This window comes from Equus caballus, chromosome 2 (assembly GCF_041296265.1).
Source record: "Equus caballus isolate H_3958 breed thoroughbred chromosome 2, TB-T2T, whole genome shotgun sequence".
Lineage (NCBI taxonomy): Eukaryota > Metazoa > Chordata > Mammalia > Perissodactyla > Equidae > Equus > Equus caballus.
Window position 1 is genome coordinate 48,600,315 of NC_091685.1, and position 20,588 is coordinate 48,620,902.

Here is a 20,588-nt window from a genome sequence, read left to right on the forward strand (position 1 = left end):
ACCACACTTCCCAGGTCGCTCCGCGCGCCTCCCTCGGCCTCGCGAGAACCCTGTGCCGGAACCCATCCCGTGAGGGTGGACTCCCGCGGGACCTGCCGGGAGTTGTAGTATGGGGCTGGGAATCGCGCCCGCGAGCACCCGGGCTGGGGCGACGGAGAGACTACAAGTCCCAGAGGGTGAGGCGCGACCGCCTGGAGGGCGGGGGGTACGAAAGAGGAACCCGGAGGGCGCCCGGGTGAGTGAGGGGCCGGAGGCGGGGGCGGGCGTGGGCGCGGGCGCGGGCGGCGGGGCTAGGCGGGGCGGGGCGGGGGCGCGGACACCCGAGCTGGGCGGGCTGGGCGGCAGGGGGCGCAGCGGCCAGACAGCGGTTGGCGGGGACCCTGGTCCTCCCCGGCGTCGGCCCTCGCCCCTACCCCTCGACCCCTGGCGTCGGGAGCTCGGAGCCCCAGAAACCGGAGGCGGGACCCCTAGCCCGACGCCCGCGGAGGCCGCTTCCCGCGAGGCCGCCGGGTCCTGGGCTGCGCTGACCGCGTCCCCGTGGACCGGTGATCCGGGTTTGTTCCCGTCGTCGTCGCCCGAGCAGTCGGGGCGCAGTCGCGGCGCCAGCTTCCCCACGACGACCGTGCCGCCGTCACGACAGCGTGACCGACGCGCTCCCGCGGTCCGACGGGGCCGGCCGGTGTGGACGCCGTCCTACCCGACCCCAAGAAGCGCGCCCCGGCAATGCAGTTTCTGCCCCAAAGCCACGTGACCGAGGTCTCGGCCGCCGCGTCCTGCCGAATTCCAGGGGTCAGCCCGCCCGGCCCTTTGTTTCGCGTTTTCCCAGTGTTATTGTCGCGCGCGGAGGGAGGTCGGGGCCTGGGTCTTCTCGGGGTTTTAACCTGGGGAAGCTGGAGGCCCACCGGGTGGTCGGGCGCCCGGATCCTCTCGGGCCCCCCGCGCTGAGGGCCCCCGCAGGGGAGTCTATGTGCAGCCAGGATCTTAATGGCCACGTTTTCAGAAGCTCCTGGAAGGAAATAAAGTCTGGACTATCCAGAAAGGCTCTTCTCCTGGCGCGTGCACACCCCCGCCCCGCGTATTCCTCCCCAAGGCGGAGCACGCAGATGTGTTGGTGCGTCCGCTGAGCCGGGTGGTCCCCCCGCAGCATCGGCCCCAAAGGCACCTCCCAGCCCCTCTTGCATCGCCCGTGCTCTCCAAGGTAAGCTGGTAATTCCTTTGAAGAACGACCTCCAGTCACTATAGCCCTGAGAATTCCCGTCCCCAAGGGAAGGATGCCTTCGAGTGTTTTCCTAGCACGCAGAACCCCACAGATAGGCTCCCGGGGTCCACATCGCTCTCCGGGGTGCTGAGTCCGCAGAGCCGTGCGCAGCGAGTGTGGGACATATCAACAGACTGGAATGTTTCCTTTACTTCCAATCAGGTCGCTCACAGCATTTACTCTATCCCAGCCGAAATGGGATAGAGACCCATTTTAGACCTAGAAGCAGTTTATGGGTCCGCATTGGCCTTGGCTCCGTTTGCTTGCTAAGAAGGTGACCAGCAGTACCTGCGGCAGGGGTGGCAGTCCAGCGGGCCCTCCTGTGTTGCCCACAGTGGGAGAACTGGAGGATAAGCACGTGTGAAACACATGCTGAGTGAGGAAGACGAGTTGCAGTGAGTGTTTATGTGGTCGCCTGGCCCTGCTCACCCAGCGAGGCTTCCTGATGGAGAGCCTGTTTGTCCTGCCAGCACCTAAGCCCTGTTGACTGACCAAAATAATTCCACCCAGTCACCTTGATGTGTTACTTGTTTAAAATCACAGTGACCTGGAGGCATTATTTCTTCACTGAAACCAATTCTAAGGAAAAATAAGAGTTATGAAAGAACATATAGTACAATTTAAATTCTCACCACAGATTCCATTACCTTGTAGAAACTTTTTTACCCAATTATTTAGCTTTTGGCTTCAATAAGATTTTCCAAGTAGAAAATGAATTGCATTTATTTAGTTAGTTATTGAGGTGTAATTCACATATAGTGAAATGGGTAGGTCCAGTTTGACTAGTTTTGGCAAATGCATGCAGCTGTGTGACCTACACACTTGTCATGATAGGAAACGCTTCTGTCACCCCAAAGGCTCCCTGGCGTTGTGGACTGAATGTCTCTTCTCCCCAGAATCCACATGTAGAAGCTCTGAGCCCCCAGGGTGACATGATATTTGGAGGCCTGGACTTTGAAAGGTGATTAGGGTTAGATGAGGTCATGAGGCGGGACCCTATGAAGGGATTAGTGCCTTTATAAGAAGAGGGGGAGGAGGCTGCCTGATGGCGCACTTGGCCTTGGTGGCCTGGGGTTTGCAGGTTTGGATCCCAGGCATGGACTGGTACACTACTCATCAGCCATGCTGTGGAGGCGTCCCACATACAAAATACAGGAAGATAGGCATGGATGACAGCTCAGCAACAGTCTTCCTCACCAAAAAAAAAGAAAAAGAAAAGGAGAGAGAGAGAGCTCTCCCCTCTCCACTCACATGCATCCAAGAAAGGGTGCCACAGCGAGAAGGCCGTCTGCAAGCTGGGAAGGGGCCCTCACCAGACACAGAGTCTCCTCGCACCTTGATCTGGGACTCCAGCTCCCCAGACCGTGAGAAACAAATGTCTGCTGTCTAAGGCGCCTGGTCTGTGGCGATTGGTCAGGACAGCCTCATGAGCCTGTCCAGACCTGTCCCCAGAAGCAGGCGTGGTTCCTGCTCTGCTGCCATTCCTTGGTCCTCCTGGCGCTAGACCTCATTTTGATGGTGCCGGCTGGTGGGTGTTTGTTGGGCTGCCGCTCTGAGGCCCTTGATATTGTGGTCAGCACTCCTGGGGTTGTCCTGCAGTGCACTCACCGCCCGCGGTGGCACCTGGTGGGGTCCTCAGGTCTGGTTTGCAGGACTAAAGGGATGCGCATTCCTGTGCACATTTTCTGAGCGGGCTTTCCTGCTCTGGGAGAACACATAGGAGTGAGGCTGCCCTGGTGGCCTAGTGGGCAGCGCAGTGTTTCATCACGGGTTTGATTTGCATTTCCTCCAGCTTAGTTGTGGAGCGCTTTTCCATCTGCTTGTCACCCATTTGTACCTCTTCTGAAGTGTCTGATCAAGTCCTTTGCCCTTTTTTTCATTACCGAGTTGTAGAAGTTCTTCATATCTTCTGGATACAAGTCTTGTCAGATAGATATATTGTGAATATTCTTTGACTTGCCTATTCATTTTATTAATGGTGTATTTTTTAAAGTTTTTTCCCCCAGAGATTGGCCCTGAGCTAACATCTGTTGCCAATCTTTTTTTCCCTTCTTCTTCCCAAAGACCCCCCAGTACGTAGTTGTATATTCTAGTTGCAGGTCCTTCTAGTTGTGCTATGTGGCATGTTGCCTCAGCATGGCCTGATGAGCAGTGCTAGGTCTGTGCCCAGGATCTGAACCGGCAAAACCCTGGGCCGCTGGAGCAGAGTGCGAGAACTTAACCACTAGGCCATGGGGCCAGCCCCAATGGTGTATTTTTTAAATTAACTTTAAAAATTTTGGAGTAGTTTGAGATTTTCAGAAAAGCTGCAAGGATAGCCCAGTTTTCCCTAATGTGAACGTCTGACATGACCACAGCACATTTGTCAAAACTAAGAGACAGCACTGCTACTCGACTGTTACCCGCCCTGCAGACTTCAGATTTGCGCGTTTCCCCAGCGTCGTCTTTCTGCCCCAGATCATGTCCAGAATCCACACTGTGTCGAGGGTCACGTCTCCCTTGTCCGCCCGGGGATGTGACAGTGTGTCGGGCGCTCCTTTTTTTCACGATCTTGACAGTCTCGAGGAGGACTGCCGGGGCTTTTGTGAATGTCTGTCATCTTGGGTTTGTCTGATGTGCTTTCTCGGGGTTAGACTGGGGTTGTGGGTTTGGGGAAAGACAGCCCCAGAGGTGAGCTGGCCTCTGGTCACATCGTATCAGGTGTCGACCTGGGGCGCCTGGTTCAGGTGGTGTGGCCAGGTGTCTCTTGTGTAGAGGCCCCCTGTCCCGTCCCCCCTGTCCTCTTGGCAGCCGCTCCCTGAGCAGCCCAGCCTTGGGCGGGGGCTCTGGGGGCGGTCTGCCTCCCGCAGGGAAGAGCCGAGTGCTGTTTGGAATTCTGTGGAGAGGGTTCCTCTCCTCCCCTGTGTGTTGACCGACGGGTCACTTACTTGGATCAGGATGGACTCGCCATGTGTGTCGCCTGCTTGGGTTGTGGTGCAGCGCTGTGCTGTCTTCTCTGCTGCTCACGTTGTCCCAGCTTGGCTGTCGGGAGCTCTTTCATGTGCCTCTTGCGCCTGTGACGTGTCCCCACCCTGCTGTCTGTCCAGCACTGCCAGACGCTCCAGGTTCATCGCGTTGTATCCCTGTCTCAGCCCTGGAATCAGCCGTTTCTCCAGGGAGCCCTGGTTTATTTGACTGGAGAATGGCATTTAGAAACCAGGCTCTGGCCCTGGGTGGGCACACCACTGAGGGGCCGTCACTGCCCATGGTCCTCTCGGGGCGGGGCTACCTAACACATGTATGTATTCATCTTTGTGTCTGTAACCTGCCCACCACCTGCCATCCATTTTCTGCTTTGTCCAACCGCAGTGTACATATAAAGCAGTTTCAGAATTGTTTGCCTGTAACCCCCCACGATAAACAAATTTACAAACGAGAGTATGGTTTTTATGTGTGGTTTCTTTTTATCTTTAGGCTTACAGTTTCTAGTCAAAACACCGTTTTCCAAAGATGCTGAGATCGGCTCCCTTTCCCATCTCCTTCAGTGTCAATGCATCCGTTGGTAACGCAGCTGGATTCAGGAGTCACCGTCTGCGTTCCATCCTAAGATTGCTGGCATTCTGGTTGACATTGGTGTTTTTTGCATACATTAAAGTTTATTCTCTATGAGATATAGTTCTATGGGTGTTGACAAATGCAGAGTCTTGTGTCCACCATAATGATGTATTTTGATCAGAAGTTTTTATTATCGATGAAGTTCAATTTATCAATTGTTTTTCCTTTTTGGTTTATGCTTTCTGTGTCCTATCTAAAAGTCTTTGCCTAACCGGAAGCCATGCAGATGTTCTCCTGTGTTTTCTTCTTGAAGCTTTATAGATTCCGTTGTTGTGTGTAGCTTCATGATTCATCTCTAATTAATTTTTCATATGATGTGAGTTTAGGTTCAGTTTTCATTCCATGTGAGTAGCCAGTTGTCCAGCACCATTTGTTGAAAAACTTTCTTTCCCCCATTGAATTGCTTTGGCATCTTGTCAAAAATCATTTGACTGGGGGCCTGCCTGGGGCATAGTGGTTAAGTTTGGCACGCTCAGCTTCGGCAGCCCAGGTTTGCAGGTTCAGATCCTGGGTGTGGGCCTACACCACTTGTCAGCCATGCCGTGGCGGTGACCCATATACAAAATAGAGGAAGATTAGCACAGATGTTAGTTCAGGGCAAATCTTCCTCAGCAAAAAACCAAAAAAACAAAAAAAACAAATCATTTGACTGTGTTTGTCAGGGTTTATTTCTGTATTCTCTATTCTGTTACGTCGATCTGTTTGTCTGTTCATCAATCCACACTGTCTTGTGACTTTACAAGGAGTCTTCAAGTAAGGTAGCGTAAATCCTCCATCTTCATTCTTCTTTTAAAAATTTCTTTGACTATTCTGGGTTCTTTGCATTTTTATATGAATTTTAGAATCAGCTTGTCAATTCCTCAAAAAAAAAAAAAGCCTGCTGTAATTTTGACTGGAACTGTATTAAATATTAGATTGATTTGGGGAGAATTTACATCTTAATAATATTGTGTCCTCTAACCCATTGACATGGATTAACAGATATATCCATTATATATATAATGGTGTATATATAGATATATAGATATGTATATAGATATATATATGTATCACTATGGTCTATCTTTCCATTATTTGGATCTTGAATTTCTGTCAGCAATGTTTCATGGTTTTCAGTATACAGGTCTGACACATTTTTTATTAAAATTTATCCCCACAAACAAATTATGTTTTTGAATGCCATTGGAAATGATATTTATTTAAGTTTCATTATCCAGTCATCTGTTGCTAGTATATAGAAATAACAATTAATTTTGTACATTGACTTTATATTCTCGGAACATTGCTCAATTCACTTATAAATTGAGGTGGCTTTTTTTGTAGAATTGTTAGAATTTTCCATGTCAACAAGCATGCTGTCTACAGAGGCAGTTCGCTTCCTCCTTGTACCCTTTCTGGTTTTTGTTTGTTTTCTCTCCTTACTGCACTTGCTGAACCTACAGGACAATGTTGAATGGAAGTGATAAAATTTGACTTTTTCAGTCTTCAGGGGGAAATGTTTAATATTTCACTATTAATTTGATGTTAGCTGTAGGTTATTTTGTAGATGTCTTTTGTCAGGTTGAGAGTGTTTACTTCTATTTTTCGTTTGCTGAGAGTTTTTATCATGAAGGAGCCTGAAATTTTGCCATATGCTTGTTTGCAGCTGTTGAAATGGTCATGTGCCTTTTTCCTCCTTTGGTCTCTTGAGGTGTGGGTAGCAGCAATGGGTTTTTGCATGTGAAGCCCATCTGTGTTCCTGGAAGGAATGCGTTGGTCATATTCTGTCACCTTTTTAATATTTTACTGCATGCAGTTTGTGAATATTTTGTTAGGAGTGTTTGGGTCTCTGTTCATGAGGGATATTAGTCTGTATTTTTTTCCTTGTAACATCCTTGTTTGGATTTCTATCAGGGTTAGACTGGCCTATCTTTGAGTCTTGCTTGCTGGCCTTGTAAACGAGTTGGGACGTGTTCCCTCCTCCTTTATTTTCTGAAAGACTTTGTGTGATGTTGATATTGCTTCTTCCTCAGGTGTTGGATAGACTTCACCAGTGAAGCTGTCTGGGTTCGTCCTTTCTTTGTGGGAAGTTTTTAAATTATGAATTCAATTTCTTCCACAAATATAAAGCTATTTAGATTTCCTGCTTCATCTTGTGCCTTTTTTTTTCTTCTCCCCAAAGCCCCCCAGTACATAGTTGTATATCCCAGTTGTGAGTGCCTCTGGTTGTGCTGTGTGGGATGCCGCCTCAGCATGGCCTGATGAGCGGTGCCATGTCCGTGCCCAGGATCCGAACCCGCGAAACCCTGGGCCACGGAAGCAGAGTGCGTGAACTTAACCACTCGCCACGGGGCCAGCCCCCATCTTGTGTCATTTTTGTAATTTGTATCTTTAAATAAACTTGACCATTTCACTTAAGTTGTTGAATTTGTTGGCATAAGGTTGTTTATAATATTGCCTGATTATCCTGCCATGTTGTAGGATTTGTGGTGATATCTCCTCTTTCATTTCTGATACAGATAATTTGCGTTGACATTTTTTTCTTGATTATTCTTGTTAGAGGTTTATCAATTTTATTAATCTTTTCAAAGATTCAACTTTTGACTTTGCTTATTTTCTGTAATTTTTATCCATTTTTAATTTCATTCATTTCCACTCTCATTTTTATTATTTACTTTCATCTACCTAATCTGAGTTTAATTTACTCTTCTTTTTCTATCTTTTTTTTTTTTTTTTTGAGGAAGATTAGCCCTGAGCTAACTACTGCCAATCCTCCTCTTTTTGCTGAGGAACACTGGCCCTGAGCTAACATCCATGTCCATCTTCCTCTACTTTATACATGGGACGCCTACCACAGCATGGCTTTTGCCAAGCGTTGCCATATCTGCACCCGGGATCTGAACCGGCAAACCTTGGGCCGCCAAGGAGCAGAACGTGCGAACTTAACCGCTGCACCACCAGGCTGGCCCCTTTTTCTATCTTTTTAAGATGAAAGTATAGATGAATGATTTTACACTTGTCTTCTTTCCTTCTTTTTTTTTTTGGTGAGGAAGATTGTCCCTGAGCTAACATTTGTGCCAAGCTTCCTCTATTTTGTATGTGGGATGCCGCCATAGCGTCGCTTGATGAGCATGTCTAGGTCTGTACCCGGGTTCTGAACCAGCAAACCCTGGGCCGCCAAAGTGGAGTGTGTGCGCTTAACCACTGGGCCAGCCCTTGTCTTCTTTTCTTGTATAGGCATTTAAAACTATAAATTTCCTTCTACGCATGGCTTTAGCTTCTTACACAAAATGTGATATATTGTACTTCGTTATCTTTCTGTTAAAAATATTTCAAAATTTCCTTTGTTCGATCCATGAGTTATTTAGAAGTCTGTTGTTTAATTTCAAAAGATTTGGAGGTTTTCTAAATAGCCTTTCTTATTGATTTCTAGTATAATTCCTTTGTAGCCAGAGAACATACTCTTGATTTGATCCTTTGAAATTCATTGATGTTTGTTTTATGGTCTATCTTAGTGAATGCTCTGTTTGCAGTTAAGAATGTGTATTCCATTGTTGTTGAGTGTCATGTTCTGTAATTGTCAGTTGAGTTGAGTTGGTCAATAATATTGCCCCAATATTTTATATTCTTATCAATTTTTTGGTCTACTTGTTCAATCACTTATTGAAAGAGGGATATTAAAGTCTCCAACCATGACTGTGGATTTGTCTTTTTCCTTTTAGTTCTGTCAACTTATTCTTCCTGTATTTGAAAGCCTTTTATTAAGTGCATACATATTTAAGAATGATTTATCTTCTTGATGAATTTACTCTGTTATCGTTGCAAAAAGTCCCTCTATTACGTAAAGCAGTACTCTTCTTGAAGTCTGCTTTTTCTGAGGTCAGCATGTCTGCACAAGTGTTCTCATACTCAGTGTTTTTACGGACTGTCTTTTCCATCCTGTGCTTTTAGTCTATCTGTGTCTTTCTACTTAAAGCTTTTTTCTTATACGGAGTATTATCATTGGGTCTTGCTTTTTATCCAGTCTGACAATCTCTACTTTTTAAAAAAGGCACTCTATAGGCATTATATAATTTTGTTTTTCCCAGATTTTTTTTATTGTGGTAAAATATACGTAACATAAAATTTACCATTTTAAGTGTATAGTCTGTGGCATTAAGTATATTTACATCGTTGTGCGACACTCACCACTATCCATCTCCAGATCTTTTTGATCCTCCCAAACTGAAACTCTGTCCCCATTAAACACTAACTTCCCACCCCCTCCCCCACCCCCTGGCACCCAGCATCCTACTTTCTTTCTCTATGAATTTGACTCCTCTAGGGACCTCATATAAGTGAAATCATATGATATTTGTCCTTTTGTGACTGACCTCTTTCACTCAGCATAATGTCCTCAGTGTTCATCCATCTTGTAGCATGTGTCAGAATTCCCTTCCTTTTTAAGGCTCAATAATATTCTCTTGTAGGTGTAGACCGCATTTTGTTTATCCATTCATTGGTTGATGAACACTTGGGTAGCTTCCACCTTTTTGGGTTTTGTGAATAATGCTGCTATGAACATAGGTGAACAAATATCTTTGAGACCCTGTTTTCAGTTCTTTTTGGAAATATGTGCACAAATGGAATTGCTGGGTCATATGTGTTAAGTATTTTGAGAAAGCACCATTCCGTTTTCTCCAGTGGCTGCACCATTTGACATCCCCACCAGCAGTAGACAAGGGCTCCAACTTCTCACATCCTCCCAACACCTGCTCTTTCTGTTTTTCATAATAGCCATCCTCAGGGGCGTGAAGTGGTATATGTCTCTTTCCCTAATGATTAGTGATGCTCATCTCTACTTTTTAATTGGGATATTTAGTCCAGTTACATTTAGCGCAGTTATTGGAGTATTCGGGTTTAGATCTACCATCTTGATGTTTGATTTCTATTTTTTCCATCTGTTTCTTTGTTCATCCTTTCTCCTCCTTTTTTAGGTGAATCAAAGATTTTTTAAATTTCATTGTATCTCCTCTACTGACTTTTCAGTTCTGCCTTTTTGTGTTTTTTTTAGTGCTTCCTCTAGAGATTAAATGTACGTGTTTACCTTTTCATGGTCTACCTTAGAAAACATCCTTGTACTTCACAAACAGCGTGAGAACCTTGCACAGCAGGTCCCAGTGACCGTTTCCCACTCTTGGCGCTCTTGTCAGTGTATATGTTACTTCTGCAGATGCTAGAAAATTCTTCCACACACTGTTGTCATTTTTACTTTAGTTAGGAGACTTTTAAAATAGTTAAAGGTGTATTATATTTATTTATTAAGTCTTGGATGCCTTTGTGTTAAATTGAGGATTTCTGTAGAACTGTACTGTACTTGGCCGCCTGTGTTAAACATATTAGTTGAATGTTGTAAAACGAGCAGTGTGCATCGGCTCCAATTGAAGAACCCTCACATGCCAGTTTAGTGCGGTGGGAAGTCGAGGCTGTGGACCCAGGGGCCTGAACCAGTCCTCACCTGCCGCGTACTCACTGTGGGGTCTGTGCAACGCTGTTTCCTCTTTAAAACGGGTTGCTAATAGGCGTTGCCAGGAGGGTGAAATGAATTACTGTGTGTACGTGTCTCAGACTGGTGCTTGGCGCACAGTCAGGGCTATGTAAGTGCTATTCGGGCTGCCGCTTGGCAGTGAGCAAGTCCACATCCTCTGGAGAGCCAGGAGCTCAGCAGATGGAGACTTCTTGAGCCCCTCAGACCAACGTGGGCATGAAAGGCCAGCTCTACCTCAGATACAGTCTGTACGACGAAGCTCTAAGGCCATGAAATTACATTTCTAGGAGAATAAATCTCAGAAGATTACGAATTTGATCATTCTTTGGGGAGCGCTTTAAAGATGAAAGGGCCTACTAAAATAATGCTAAGGGTAACTTAGTGGCTTAAATCTATCTTTTTGCAATTAGATTCACCTTCTTCACCATGAAGTGTGTTTAATGCATCCTTGGTTTGCTTTTCTGAGGCCCACACAGAGACTGTCTCATCTGTCAGTTAAACGTCTGACCCCTTCCCCGTGAGTGAGACTCTGGGACTTGTTCCCTCAAGTGCTCATTGCCGGCAAGAATGCTGCTCTCAGGAAGCTTCTGTGCCCGCCGAAGTTGCTTTGGTTTCTGAAAACAAAAAGCCATGCAGGGGCTGCCCAGTGGCCTAGTGGTTAAGTTCGCGTGCTCCGCTTCAGTGGCCCAGGGTTCGTCAGTTCAGATCCCAGGCACAGACCCACATACCACTTGGCAAGCCATGCTGTGGCAGGCGTCCCACGTATAAAGTAGAGGAAGATGGGCACGGATGTTAGCTCACGGCCAGTCTTCCTCAGCAAAAATAGGAGCATTGGCAGTAGTTAGCTCAGGGCTAATCTTCCTCAAAAAAATAAAAATTAAAAAAAAAAAAAGAAACAATGACCAAAACTTTTCCAAGTTTGGTGAAAGACATAAATTTATAGAATTAAGAAGCTCAGTGAATCCCAAACAGGATAAATATAAAACCACACCTAGACACATCATTTTCAAATTACTGAAAACTAAGGATTAATTTTAAAAATCTTGAAAGCAGCCCGAGAAAAACAACAGATTACATATAGCACATAATTGCAAAGACTGTGAATTTATCATCAGAAATGATGGAGGCCAGAGGCAAGTGGAACTGCATCCTTAGGATGCTGAAAGAAAAAATTGTTACTGAATTCTGCACCCTCCAAGAGTGAGCAGTAAATAAAATATTTTCAGAAAAAGGAAAACTGATAGCATTTGTTGCCATCAAATGTGTGCTACCAGAAATGCTGAAAGAGAGTGATGACAGAGTGAAACTCAGCTCTTGTGAATGAGTGAACATCAAAAGTGGCAAATATCTGAGAGAAATGTTTCCCTTAACATACATATTTAAAGAAAAATGAAAACGTTTCCTGGGTTTGTAATGTATGCAGATGTAATACATATGACAGCCGTAGCCTAAAGAATAGTAAAGGGGAACGTGAACCTACCTGGTTGCAAGCTTCCTAATTTGACATGAAGTGGTACAGTATTGATTCTGTGTAGCCTGTGAAAAAGTAAGGATGTATAATCCTATCCCTAGAGCAACTTTAAAAATAATGCAAAGAAGTGTAACTAAAGAACCAAAAGATAAAGTGGAAGAGAATTTTTAAATTATCCAAATAATATAAAAGAGAGAAAAGAGAGGACAGGGGAACAAAACACCAGAGATAAGCCGAGAACAAATAATGAAACGGTAGCCCTAAATTGAGCCACATGTCGTTATATGCAAAGCCCACAGAATGTGCAACATCGAGTGACCTAATGTAAATATGCACTGAGGGCAACAGTGATGTGTCAGTGTAGGTTCATCGATTGTAGCAAATGTACCCTGTGCTGCAGGATGTTGATAGTAGGGGAAGCTCTGCCTTTTGAGGAGAGGGGGACGTATGGGAACTCTCTTGCTTCCCGCTCAGTTTTGCTGTGAACCTAAAACTGCTCTAAAAAATAAAGTCTTGGGGCTAGCCCGGTGGCAGAGTGGTTGAGTTTGCACACTCTGCTTCAGTGGCCCAGGGTTTGTGGGTTCAGATCCTGGGTATGGACCTACACACTGCTTCTCAAGCCATGCTGTGGCAGCATCCCACGTACAAAATAGAGGAAGATTGTCACAGATGTTAGCTCAGGGCCAATCTTCCTCAAGCAAACAGAGGAAGATTGTTACAGATGTTAGCTCAGGGCCAATCTTCCTCACCAAAAAAGAATAATAATCATAAAGTCTTTTATTATTTTCTTTATTGAGGTAACACTGCTTTATAACATTAATGTCTTTTATATATTAAAACAAAACAGAGGGACAAGTAGAAAACAATAAAATAGTAGAACTAAGCCTAACCATAGTGATAATTCCATTAAATGTTGATGGACTAAACCCTCCAGTCAAAAGGTAGAGATTGTCAAAATGGATAAATAAGCCAGACTCTACTACATGCTGGCTGTAGGAAATTCACTGTAAATATAAAAACACAGGTGAAAATAAGTAGATGCAAAAAATATATGTATCTTGCAAACAGCATGAGAAGGGTGGAGTGGCTAAATTTATATCAGATAAGGTAGAGTCCAAGATATGGAGTATTAGCAATGTAAAGGGAAATTTCTATTCATAAAAGGTCATGTCTTCAAGAAGACATATCAGTTATTAATATGCCTGATAACAGAACCTCAAAATACATGAAGCAAAATTGACAGAATTCAAGGGAGAAATGGGCAATTCCACAATCATTGAAGGAGACTTTAACATCTCTCTCTCACCAATAGTTAGAACAAAAGACCAAAGAAATCAGTAAAGACATGAAGAATCTGAACAATAGTCCCAGGCATCTTTTCCCAATTGATATTTGTAGAAAACTACTCCTATCAAGAGCAGAATACAAATTCCCACCAAGTGCACGTTGTGCATCCTCTAGACCTGCTGAGCCCTAAAACAAGTTTCAAAAGAGAGTAAAGAACTAAAGCTGTACTTGTTCACAGATGGCACGATTATTTATATGGAAGATCCTAAGACATCTGCAAAAAAACTGCGAGAACCATTAAGTGAATTTAGCAAGATCTCAGGAATCAGAGTTAATGTGCAAATTCTAGTCATTTTTTTTTTTTTAAAGATTTTATTTTTTTCCTTTTTCTCCCCAAAGCCCCCCGGTACATAGTTGTGTATTCTTCGTTGTGGGTTCTTCTAGTTGTGGCATGTGGGACGCTGCCTCAGCGTGGTCGGATGAGCAGTGCCATGTCCGCGCCCAGGACTCGAACCAACGAAACACTGGGCCGCCTGCAGCGGAGCGCGCGAACTTAACCACTTGGCCACGGGGCCAGCCCCTCTAGTCATATTTTTATATACTAGCAGCAAACCATTGGAAAAGGAAATTTGAAATTCAATTCTATTTACAATAATACCAAAAAAATATTTAGTAATAAGTTTTTCAAAAGATGTGCATGACCACTTCTTCACTGAAACCCAGAGAACATTGCCGAGAGAAATGAAGGAGCACGTGGAGAAATGGAGAGAGAGCGTGTTCATAGACTGGAAGACTCAAGACAGTGTCACTTACCCCAGTCCAAATCCCAGCAGGCTTTCTTGTAGGAAGTGACAAGATGATTCTAAAGTACAGAAATGCTTATGACCTAGAGTTGCCAAAACAATTAAACAGAGCAAGGCTTATGTTACCTGATTTCAGACTTTCCGCAGAGCTTCAGTAATCGAGACGGTGTGGCATTGGAGAAGGATAGACACATGGATGAATGAGCAGAATAGAAAGCCTAGAAACAGAGCCACACGTAGATACTCGATTGCTTTTCAACACGGATGTCTCTCAGAAAAGAAAAGTCAACAAATGAAAGTACATATTTAAAAAATGAACCTTGATCTTTACTTCACACCATACACAAAAGTAACTCAAAATGTTAAAACTAAAACTATAAAACTTCTAGAACAAAACACAGGAAATATTTATGACCCTGAGGTCAAGGCAGAGATTTCTTAGGACACAAAAAGCAAGAACCATAAAAGAAAAAAACAGATCATTCGATTTTATCAAAATGAAAACATTTGCTCTTCTTGATACCCATAAGAAAATGAAAGGAAAGCCACGGAGTGGGAGAAAATCTCTGCAATACATAAATCTGACAAAGAATATATAAAGAATGGTTACAACTCAGTAATAGAAAGACAACCCAATTAAACAAAATGGCCACAAGTTGTGAACAGACACTTCCCAGAAGATATATAAATGGCCAGTAAACACGTGAGAAGGTGCTGATGGTCACTGGTTATCAGGGAAACAGAGGTTAGCGCAGCAGTGAGATGCTGGGTGCTGGTGAGGATGCTGCCAGAGGAACCATTACACACTGCTGGTGGGGATGCACATGGTGCAGCCACTGTTGAAGACAGTTTCTTAGAAAGTTATAAATACACTCACCTTGTAGTTGTTTCAGTCCTAGGTATTTATCCGAGAGAAATGAAAACAACTGTCCACACAAAGATGCATACAAGAATGTCCAGGGGCTGGCCTGGTGGCGCAGTGGTTAAGTTCACCTGCTCTGCTTCGGCACCCTGGGGTTTGCCAATTTGGATCCTGGATGCGGACCTACACACTTCTCATCAAGCCATGCTGTGGCTGCATCCCACATACAAAGTGGAGGAAGATGGGCACAGATGTTGGCTCAGGGCCAGTCTTCCTCAGCAAAAAGAAGAGGATTGGTGGCGGATGTTAGCTCAGGGCTAATCTTCCTCAAAAAAAAAAAGAATGTCCACAGCAGCTTCATTCACAGTCACAGATCTGGACAAGGCCCAAGTGTCCAAGAGAGGCGGATAGGTAAGGCAGATAGGAAATGTCACGTATCTTCATAATGGACTATCGTTCAGCCATAAAAAGGAATGAGGTACGGATGAACCTGAAGATTGTTATGCTGACTGGAAGGAGCCAGACACAAAAGTATGCATACTGTATGGTCCATCCACATAAAATTCTAGAAAACAGGTTAGTGTGCAGCGATGCAGGTCGGCCTGCCTGGGGCCAGGGGTGGGGGCTGCAGAGGGCTCAGTGTCTCCTGCAGGCGGTGGAGACACCGGTGCAGGTTGTCTGGACTCACAAGTGTGTGTTCTAGACAGATGCATTTCACTGTGGGCACGTTAAACCGCAGTACCATTGACTGACTAGCAGGTGAGAGTGTGGACTGAGATCTTGGACTGAGATTCCTGAGTTGAGATGGTGTTTTGTGATTTAGTGTGACCCTGGGGATGCCTCTTACAGAGAGTGGGCAGAAGGTCTGTGACTCCCCGACTTTTCCTTGAGGCAAGGAGAGGTAGCCTTTGCTGAGCAAAAGGTGCATAGACAAAAAAAAGGGCGGAACTTGAGCACATCCTACGGGGGGGTGGCAGTGCTCTGGGACGCCAGTAGTTGCCATGGAAGGAGCAGGTGCATCAGGGAGACGCATGCGTTTTAATGGGATGGCCTGGATTAGGGGTGGGGAGGCACTTACCACATCCTGCCTCTGCCCTGGACGCAACCTAGTGTAAAGTGAATGACAGGACACACCCCAGCCCATGTCCTGACATCACTTGTTTGCAAGTGTCACCCAACCTTCGCCCTCCCCCTGCTAGGCAGCCTGGGGCAACAGCACGTGGGGAGGCAGGTCCGGCATCCTGGGCCTGCTGGTGCGGGGCCCTGGGCCAGTCAAGGGAGTGGTTCCTCGACACCCAGCCCCACACGCATTCCCTGCAGACCTTCTTCGGAAGAAGTAAGGGGTCCAGCGGATGTGGTCTAGGTTCCACTTCAGTAGCCTGGAACAGTCTGTGCAGGTGCACAGCCTCGGCCCTGCAGCTGTCTTCGTCAAGTGCAGAGTCTTTTCAGAGGTGACTTGTATATGTCAAAATATTTATCCAGCTGTGTTTGAGACAGACTACACCATGGTTGCCACCTTGCAAGCTGACAGAGGTTGTTGGAACTTGACTGACAGTTCAGGTCAGGGGCTGTGGGTTTCCTCTGCTTACATTACAAGTGTGACATGTGAGCAGTGAGTTGCACGCTGTCGGGTCTCAGGGCCTTAGTGTAGAGAGTGGACTCCCGCCGTTGCTCCTGTGTCGTCTGTACAGGTTGTCTGCTCTGGCATCATCCTGCACTGGGGTCTTAGGTTGTCCCCTTCATCCCCCAACATGGTGTCTTTCAGGTACTCTTCTGTGATGAAAGTAGGGTGAGCCACAGAAACTGTACCGAATGTCCCTGACTGGCCTGTGTTCACCCCAGGAGCCCCCTGCCCTGAACAGTTCCGTCTCTGGGTAAAATTGCTCAAAATGCAAGTCAGGGTTTTACTAGGACAGAGTGAGATGACAGATGGACCAGTCCCATCTGAGCTCATGGAAAGGACTGGCTCATCCAGAACCCCTTCTGCTCAGCCCTTCTTCTAGGAGCAGTGAGCGGCTGAAAGCTGTTGGAGGAAGGAGTGAGTGTCCAAAGTCCAGATCCAGATGGGCTGAGCAGGCCTCTCTGGCCCCTGCTCTGGGCTCCTTATGGGAAGTCCAGTTGGACCCCAAGCACCAGAGGCGGAGTCCCCCAAGTGATGTGGCCATACAGCGACCAGCAGCGGGGCCTCACTGTCGGCTTTGATTTGCAGGCCTCAGAGCAGAGGTCTGCGGGGCTCGGGGGCTGACTCCTGGTTCTTGGCAGGCCTGCCCCGACAGCGATCACCGGCCAGAGAGGATCTGGATGTCTGCAGCTCACGTCCTGGAGGGCCAGGTAAGGCTCCTCCTCCTCGGCCCCACCTGGTGCCCTGGAAGGCGGTACCCGTGTCTGCACAGCACCCCTCTCTGTTGCAGACCCTGTGCTCCAGAACATGGCACTCCAGCGCGCCGTTCTCCTGGCCGGCCTCCTGGTGGAAGTTGCCAGCAAGTCCTCAGACAGTGCGGTAGGTCCCTATCGTGCAGCAGCGTGGGGGACAGGAAGTAAAGTCAGGGCCCTCTCAGCCCTGCCCCTCATGGAGGCGGTGGGCCCTCGCCCGGGGGTCTCACCCTTCAACCTTCAGGGGTCATCCTTGCCTGGGCCCTGAAGACACTGACTGCGCCCACGCTCGAGGCCAGAGGGGCTTGTGCCTTGTGGAGGGCAGCAGACACACGACCCCGCCTGCACCTGCTGTGTTCTGTCTGCTGTAACCTTCTTTCTCTCTTTGCCAAACTGACCCTGTTGCTATAATTGAAATAAGGTCTCTACAGAGCCGCCCCTACTGGCACCGACCCGAGTCCCAAGCTGCCTGCCAAGCTCCTGGGGTGGACGGAGACTGCTTACTCCAGGCGAGCAGCCGCATCAGGCAGGGTCCGCCGCACGCCTTCACGGCCAAGCGTCCTGGCTCTCCTAAGCCAGTGACACGGGTCTGCTGAGCTGTGGTTTCTCTAGGAGCCCCAGCCTTGCCCGCACATGCCTGCCACATGTCCCGGCCAGTGGGCCATGCAGCCACTCTGCCAGGGCTGGATGGGATGGGACAGCTGGGGCGTCCTTCAAGGCTTGGCTCAGCTGTGAGCTGGCCTCAGCCCCTCCCGTGGTGGTGTGGAGGTTCCTGCCATTCTTTAGACGCCCCTCACTGTTCACTGTGTTCCAGTCTTGAGAAACAAAAGCACAGCTGTGATACACACACGAGCTGAGGTCCCCTTGCAAGCCCCCTTGAGGCCTGTCAGCTGCTCAACCCGTAAATGCCAACCCTTGGCACACCTGTGCCCCATGCTGCCCGCTCCTGCGTATGGACGTGGCAGGTATGAGTTCATCCACCGGGCACTTCCTCTGTGGGGCCAGGTGGGAAACCCCGATGGTGGGGTGTCCGTAGAATTGCAGAGAACATCAGTGAAGCAGCCGGAGCCTGTGGGATGACTATTTCTTTGGGAACACAGGGCAAACATGCTTGTGTCAGCCCCCCTGTCCCTCACCAGGGAGGCCAGGGGGCCTGGGTCAATCTTCGTGTTTTATCATACTCTAGGAAGACATGTGTTTCCTTTCTCATGAAGGCACTGTGCACACTTAGCAGCTTTAGTTTCCACAGCCACCATCTGGCAAGTGGTGACTAATAGGAATAACTTCATGGGCTAGAATGACCCCCTTGGTGCCCACCTGTGGCCATGAGGTGAGAGGCAATAGCTCTGCCCTGGACCCAAGAGACCCACATGGAGAAAGGGCTGCAGTCCCCACCACCTACCAGGTGAGGCTCTGAGTGGTCGGCCAGGCAGGCTGCAAAAGGAGATGACCACAAAGCGCAGGGTGCCCGCAGACCGGGAAGGGTCCCAGGACCACTCCCTGCCCCACCAGGCTGCTCCCAGCCTGGGCCCCAGTCAGAACTTCTGAATGGGCCCCCAAGGGATTCTCCTTCTTGGCCTGTGGGAGTTCGGGTGCTGGGGAACACACCCTGGCAGGTCCCAGCCCAACACTCCAGTTGTTTATTCAGTCATCAAACTCTCATTCTCAAATACCAAGTTCTGTCCCAGAGAGCATCTATGTGGTGTGGCCGTGAGTCCTCACCTCACCCCGGCTGATCAGGGGACAGTCACCTGATGCTGACTCAAGAAGAGGCCAGAGCCATGGGCATTGGGATGAGCTTGTGAGGCGCCCCCTCTGCAGACACCATCTTTGGCCTGGCTTGCGTGAGCCGCCTGGCTCTGGCATTGGAAACTCACCGCCATCTCCCCTCTAGGGCCAGCAGCCTGAGTGTTGTGTGGACGTGGTGGACGTCAATGCCACCTGCCCAGGCACAAGCCTGTGTGGCCCAGGTAAGCCACTTTGGCCTGGGCCGACCTAGACCGGCCTTGGTGATGAGGATGGCGCTCGTGTGCGCTGCGGAGCTGTTGCGCTCACCATGCCCCGTGTGAGCAGGAGGGCACATGGACCTCTCAGGAAGGAGGCTGGCATGGGACTGGGAGCTGGGCGAGGGGCTCAGGGAGTGGCCAAGGCAGCAGGAAGGTGATGGCTTGTCCCAGCCTCCCTGCTCCTGGCAGCCTGGCTGCCTCTCCCGGGCGTGGGGCAGGCCCTGTGGAGAGACTGTGGTTTGGAGCAGTGGGAGGTGTGGGGAGGCCAGACCGCCCCGTCCCCCAGGGGAGTTTCAGCTGGGCCTGAGAACTGCTGACTAAGACAGGCGAATGGGAAGCACAGGAACGTGTGCGGATCACTTGACGCGAGCCCTTGTGAGGAAGCAGAGACCCCAGGAAGCGGCAAGGCCTGAGCGTTTGCCTGTGCGGTTGAGCAATGACAGCTGTGGAAAAGTGGCTGAACTGTGTGGGGAGGCTGCCGAAGATGGGTGGGGAGGAGGTTTAACAAGGTTTGTGCACAGAATTCTCGCAGCCTGGCTCCTGTCCTTGAGGATGTGACTGTTTCTTTCCTCCTGTACCGGGAGGGTGTCTTCCTCTCCTGCTTCCTGGAAGAAAAAGGGAGGCCAGAGCATCCTTCTTGCATCGCCTGTTTTCTAAGTGTCTTTAGCTCAAAATAATCCTTATGCCAAAGAGGCATGTTGGGGGCAACATGTTCTGTTTTCCTTCCCTCCCCCATGTGAAACTTCATCTTCAGAAAGTTTCACATATTAAAAGCCAAGTTGGTAGCTGTGGGGGGATTAGGGTTTGCACTTGTGAGATAAGAGAGTGGCAGAGGGGGAGAAGAAACATAGATGGGACAAGCAGAAGAGCTCGTCCAAGTGCACCATCCCGTGTCCACATGCACCGTCCCATGTCCTACTGAGTCAGCTTCTGAGGCTTGGGGAGAGCCCGCTCCAGTTAGACAGCTGCGTTTCATGTTAGGAGGCTGTACTGCAGGTTGCCTCTATGTGGTGTGAGCAATCAGGTATGTAGTAAGAGGCATTTCTATAGAAACAGAAGAAAAACAAAGGTTAATGATTGGAGCAAAGGAAAATCCTGGTTGTTGAGTCCAGAAGGCAGTCAGTCAGCTGAGAAAATGTCTAGATGTTGGCTCAGAGCATCTTCACATGAACTGGGGCAGCAGTGGCCGTCTCTGATGAATTTCCTGGTTTGCGGTTTGAATGTCTCTGGTGATGGGCTGGGGGTTCTTGTGAACTTTCCGTGTGGTTCACACAGCAGCAGGCACAACGCTGTCCCACGCGGTCTGTCGACGTGGTTTCTCTGAAGTTCACGTTAAGTTGTCCGTCCTTAGTTTGTGGGGCTTCGGGGAAAGGACAGTTTTAGTTCTTAGTGATTCCAAGTCCGAAGGGTGGGAGAAATTGGAAACGT

General features: G+C 48.0%; 1 protein-coding gene across 50 annotated transcripts in view; it reads left to right on the top strand.

Moving 5' to 3' along the window:
- Window positions 1–94: 94 nt before the first annotated feature.
- The window catches only part of C2H1orf159 (chromosome 2 C1orf159 homolog), a 28,403-nt gene continuing 7,909 nt past the window's right edge, over window positions 95–20,588 (top strand). For 5 of the 50 annotated variants that reach the window (XR_011434015.1, XR_011434016.1, XM_070255258.1 and 2 more), the window contains exons 1-5: window positions 95–235; window positions 1,001–1,198; window positions 17,044–17,112; window positions 17,193–17,281; window positions 19,049–19,124. Coding sequence is in view for 47 of the 50 variants with exons in the window: in XM_070255258.1 (XP_070111359.1) it covers window positions 110–235; window positions 1,001–1,198; window positions 17,044–17,112; window positions 17,193–17,281; window positions 19,049–19,124 (558 nt within the window). In the remaining 3 variants the exon portion in view is untranslated. Of the gene's footprint in view, window positions 236–301; window positions 1,199–14,812; window positions 15,358–16,565; window positions 16,820–16,990; window positions 17,113–17,192; window positions 17,282–19,048; window positions 19,125–20,588 lie in introns of those variants that run through there. The other 45 variants (XR_011433999.1, XM_070255282.1, XM_070255318.1 and 42 more) reach the window with 42 other exon arrangements.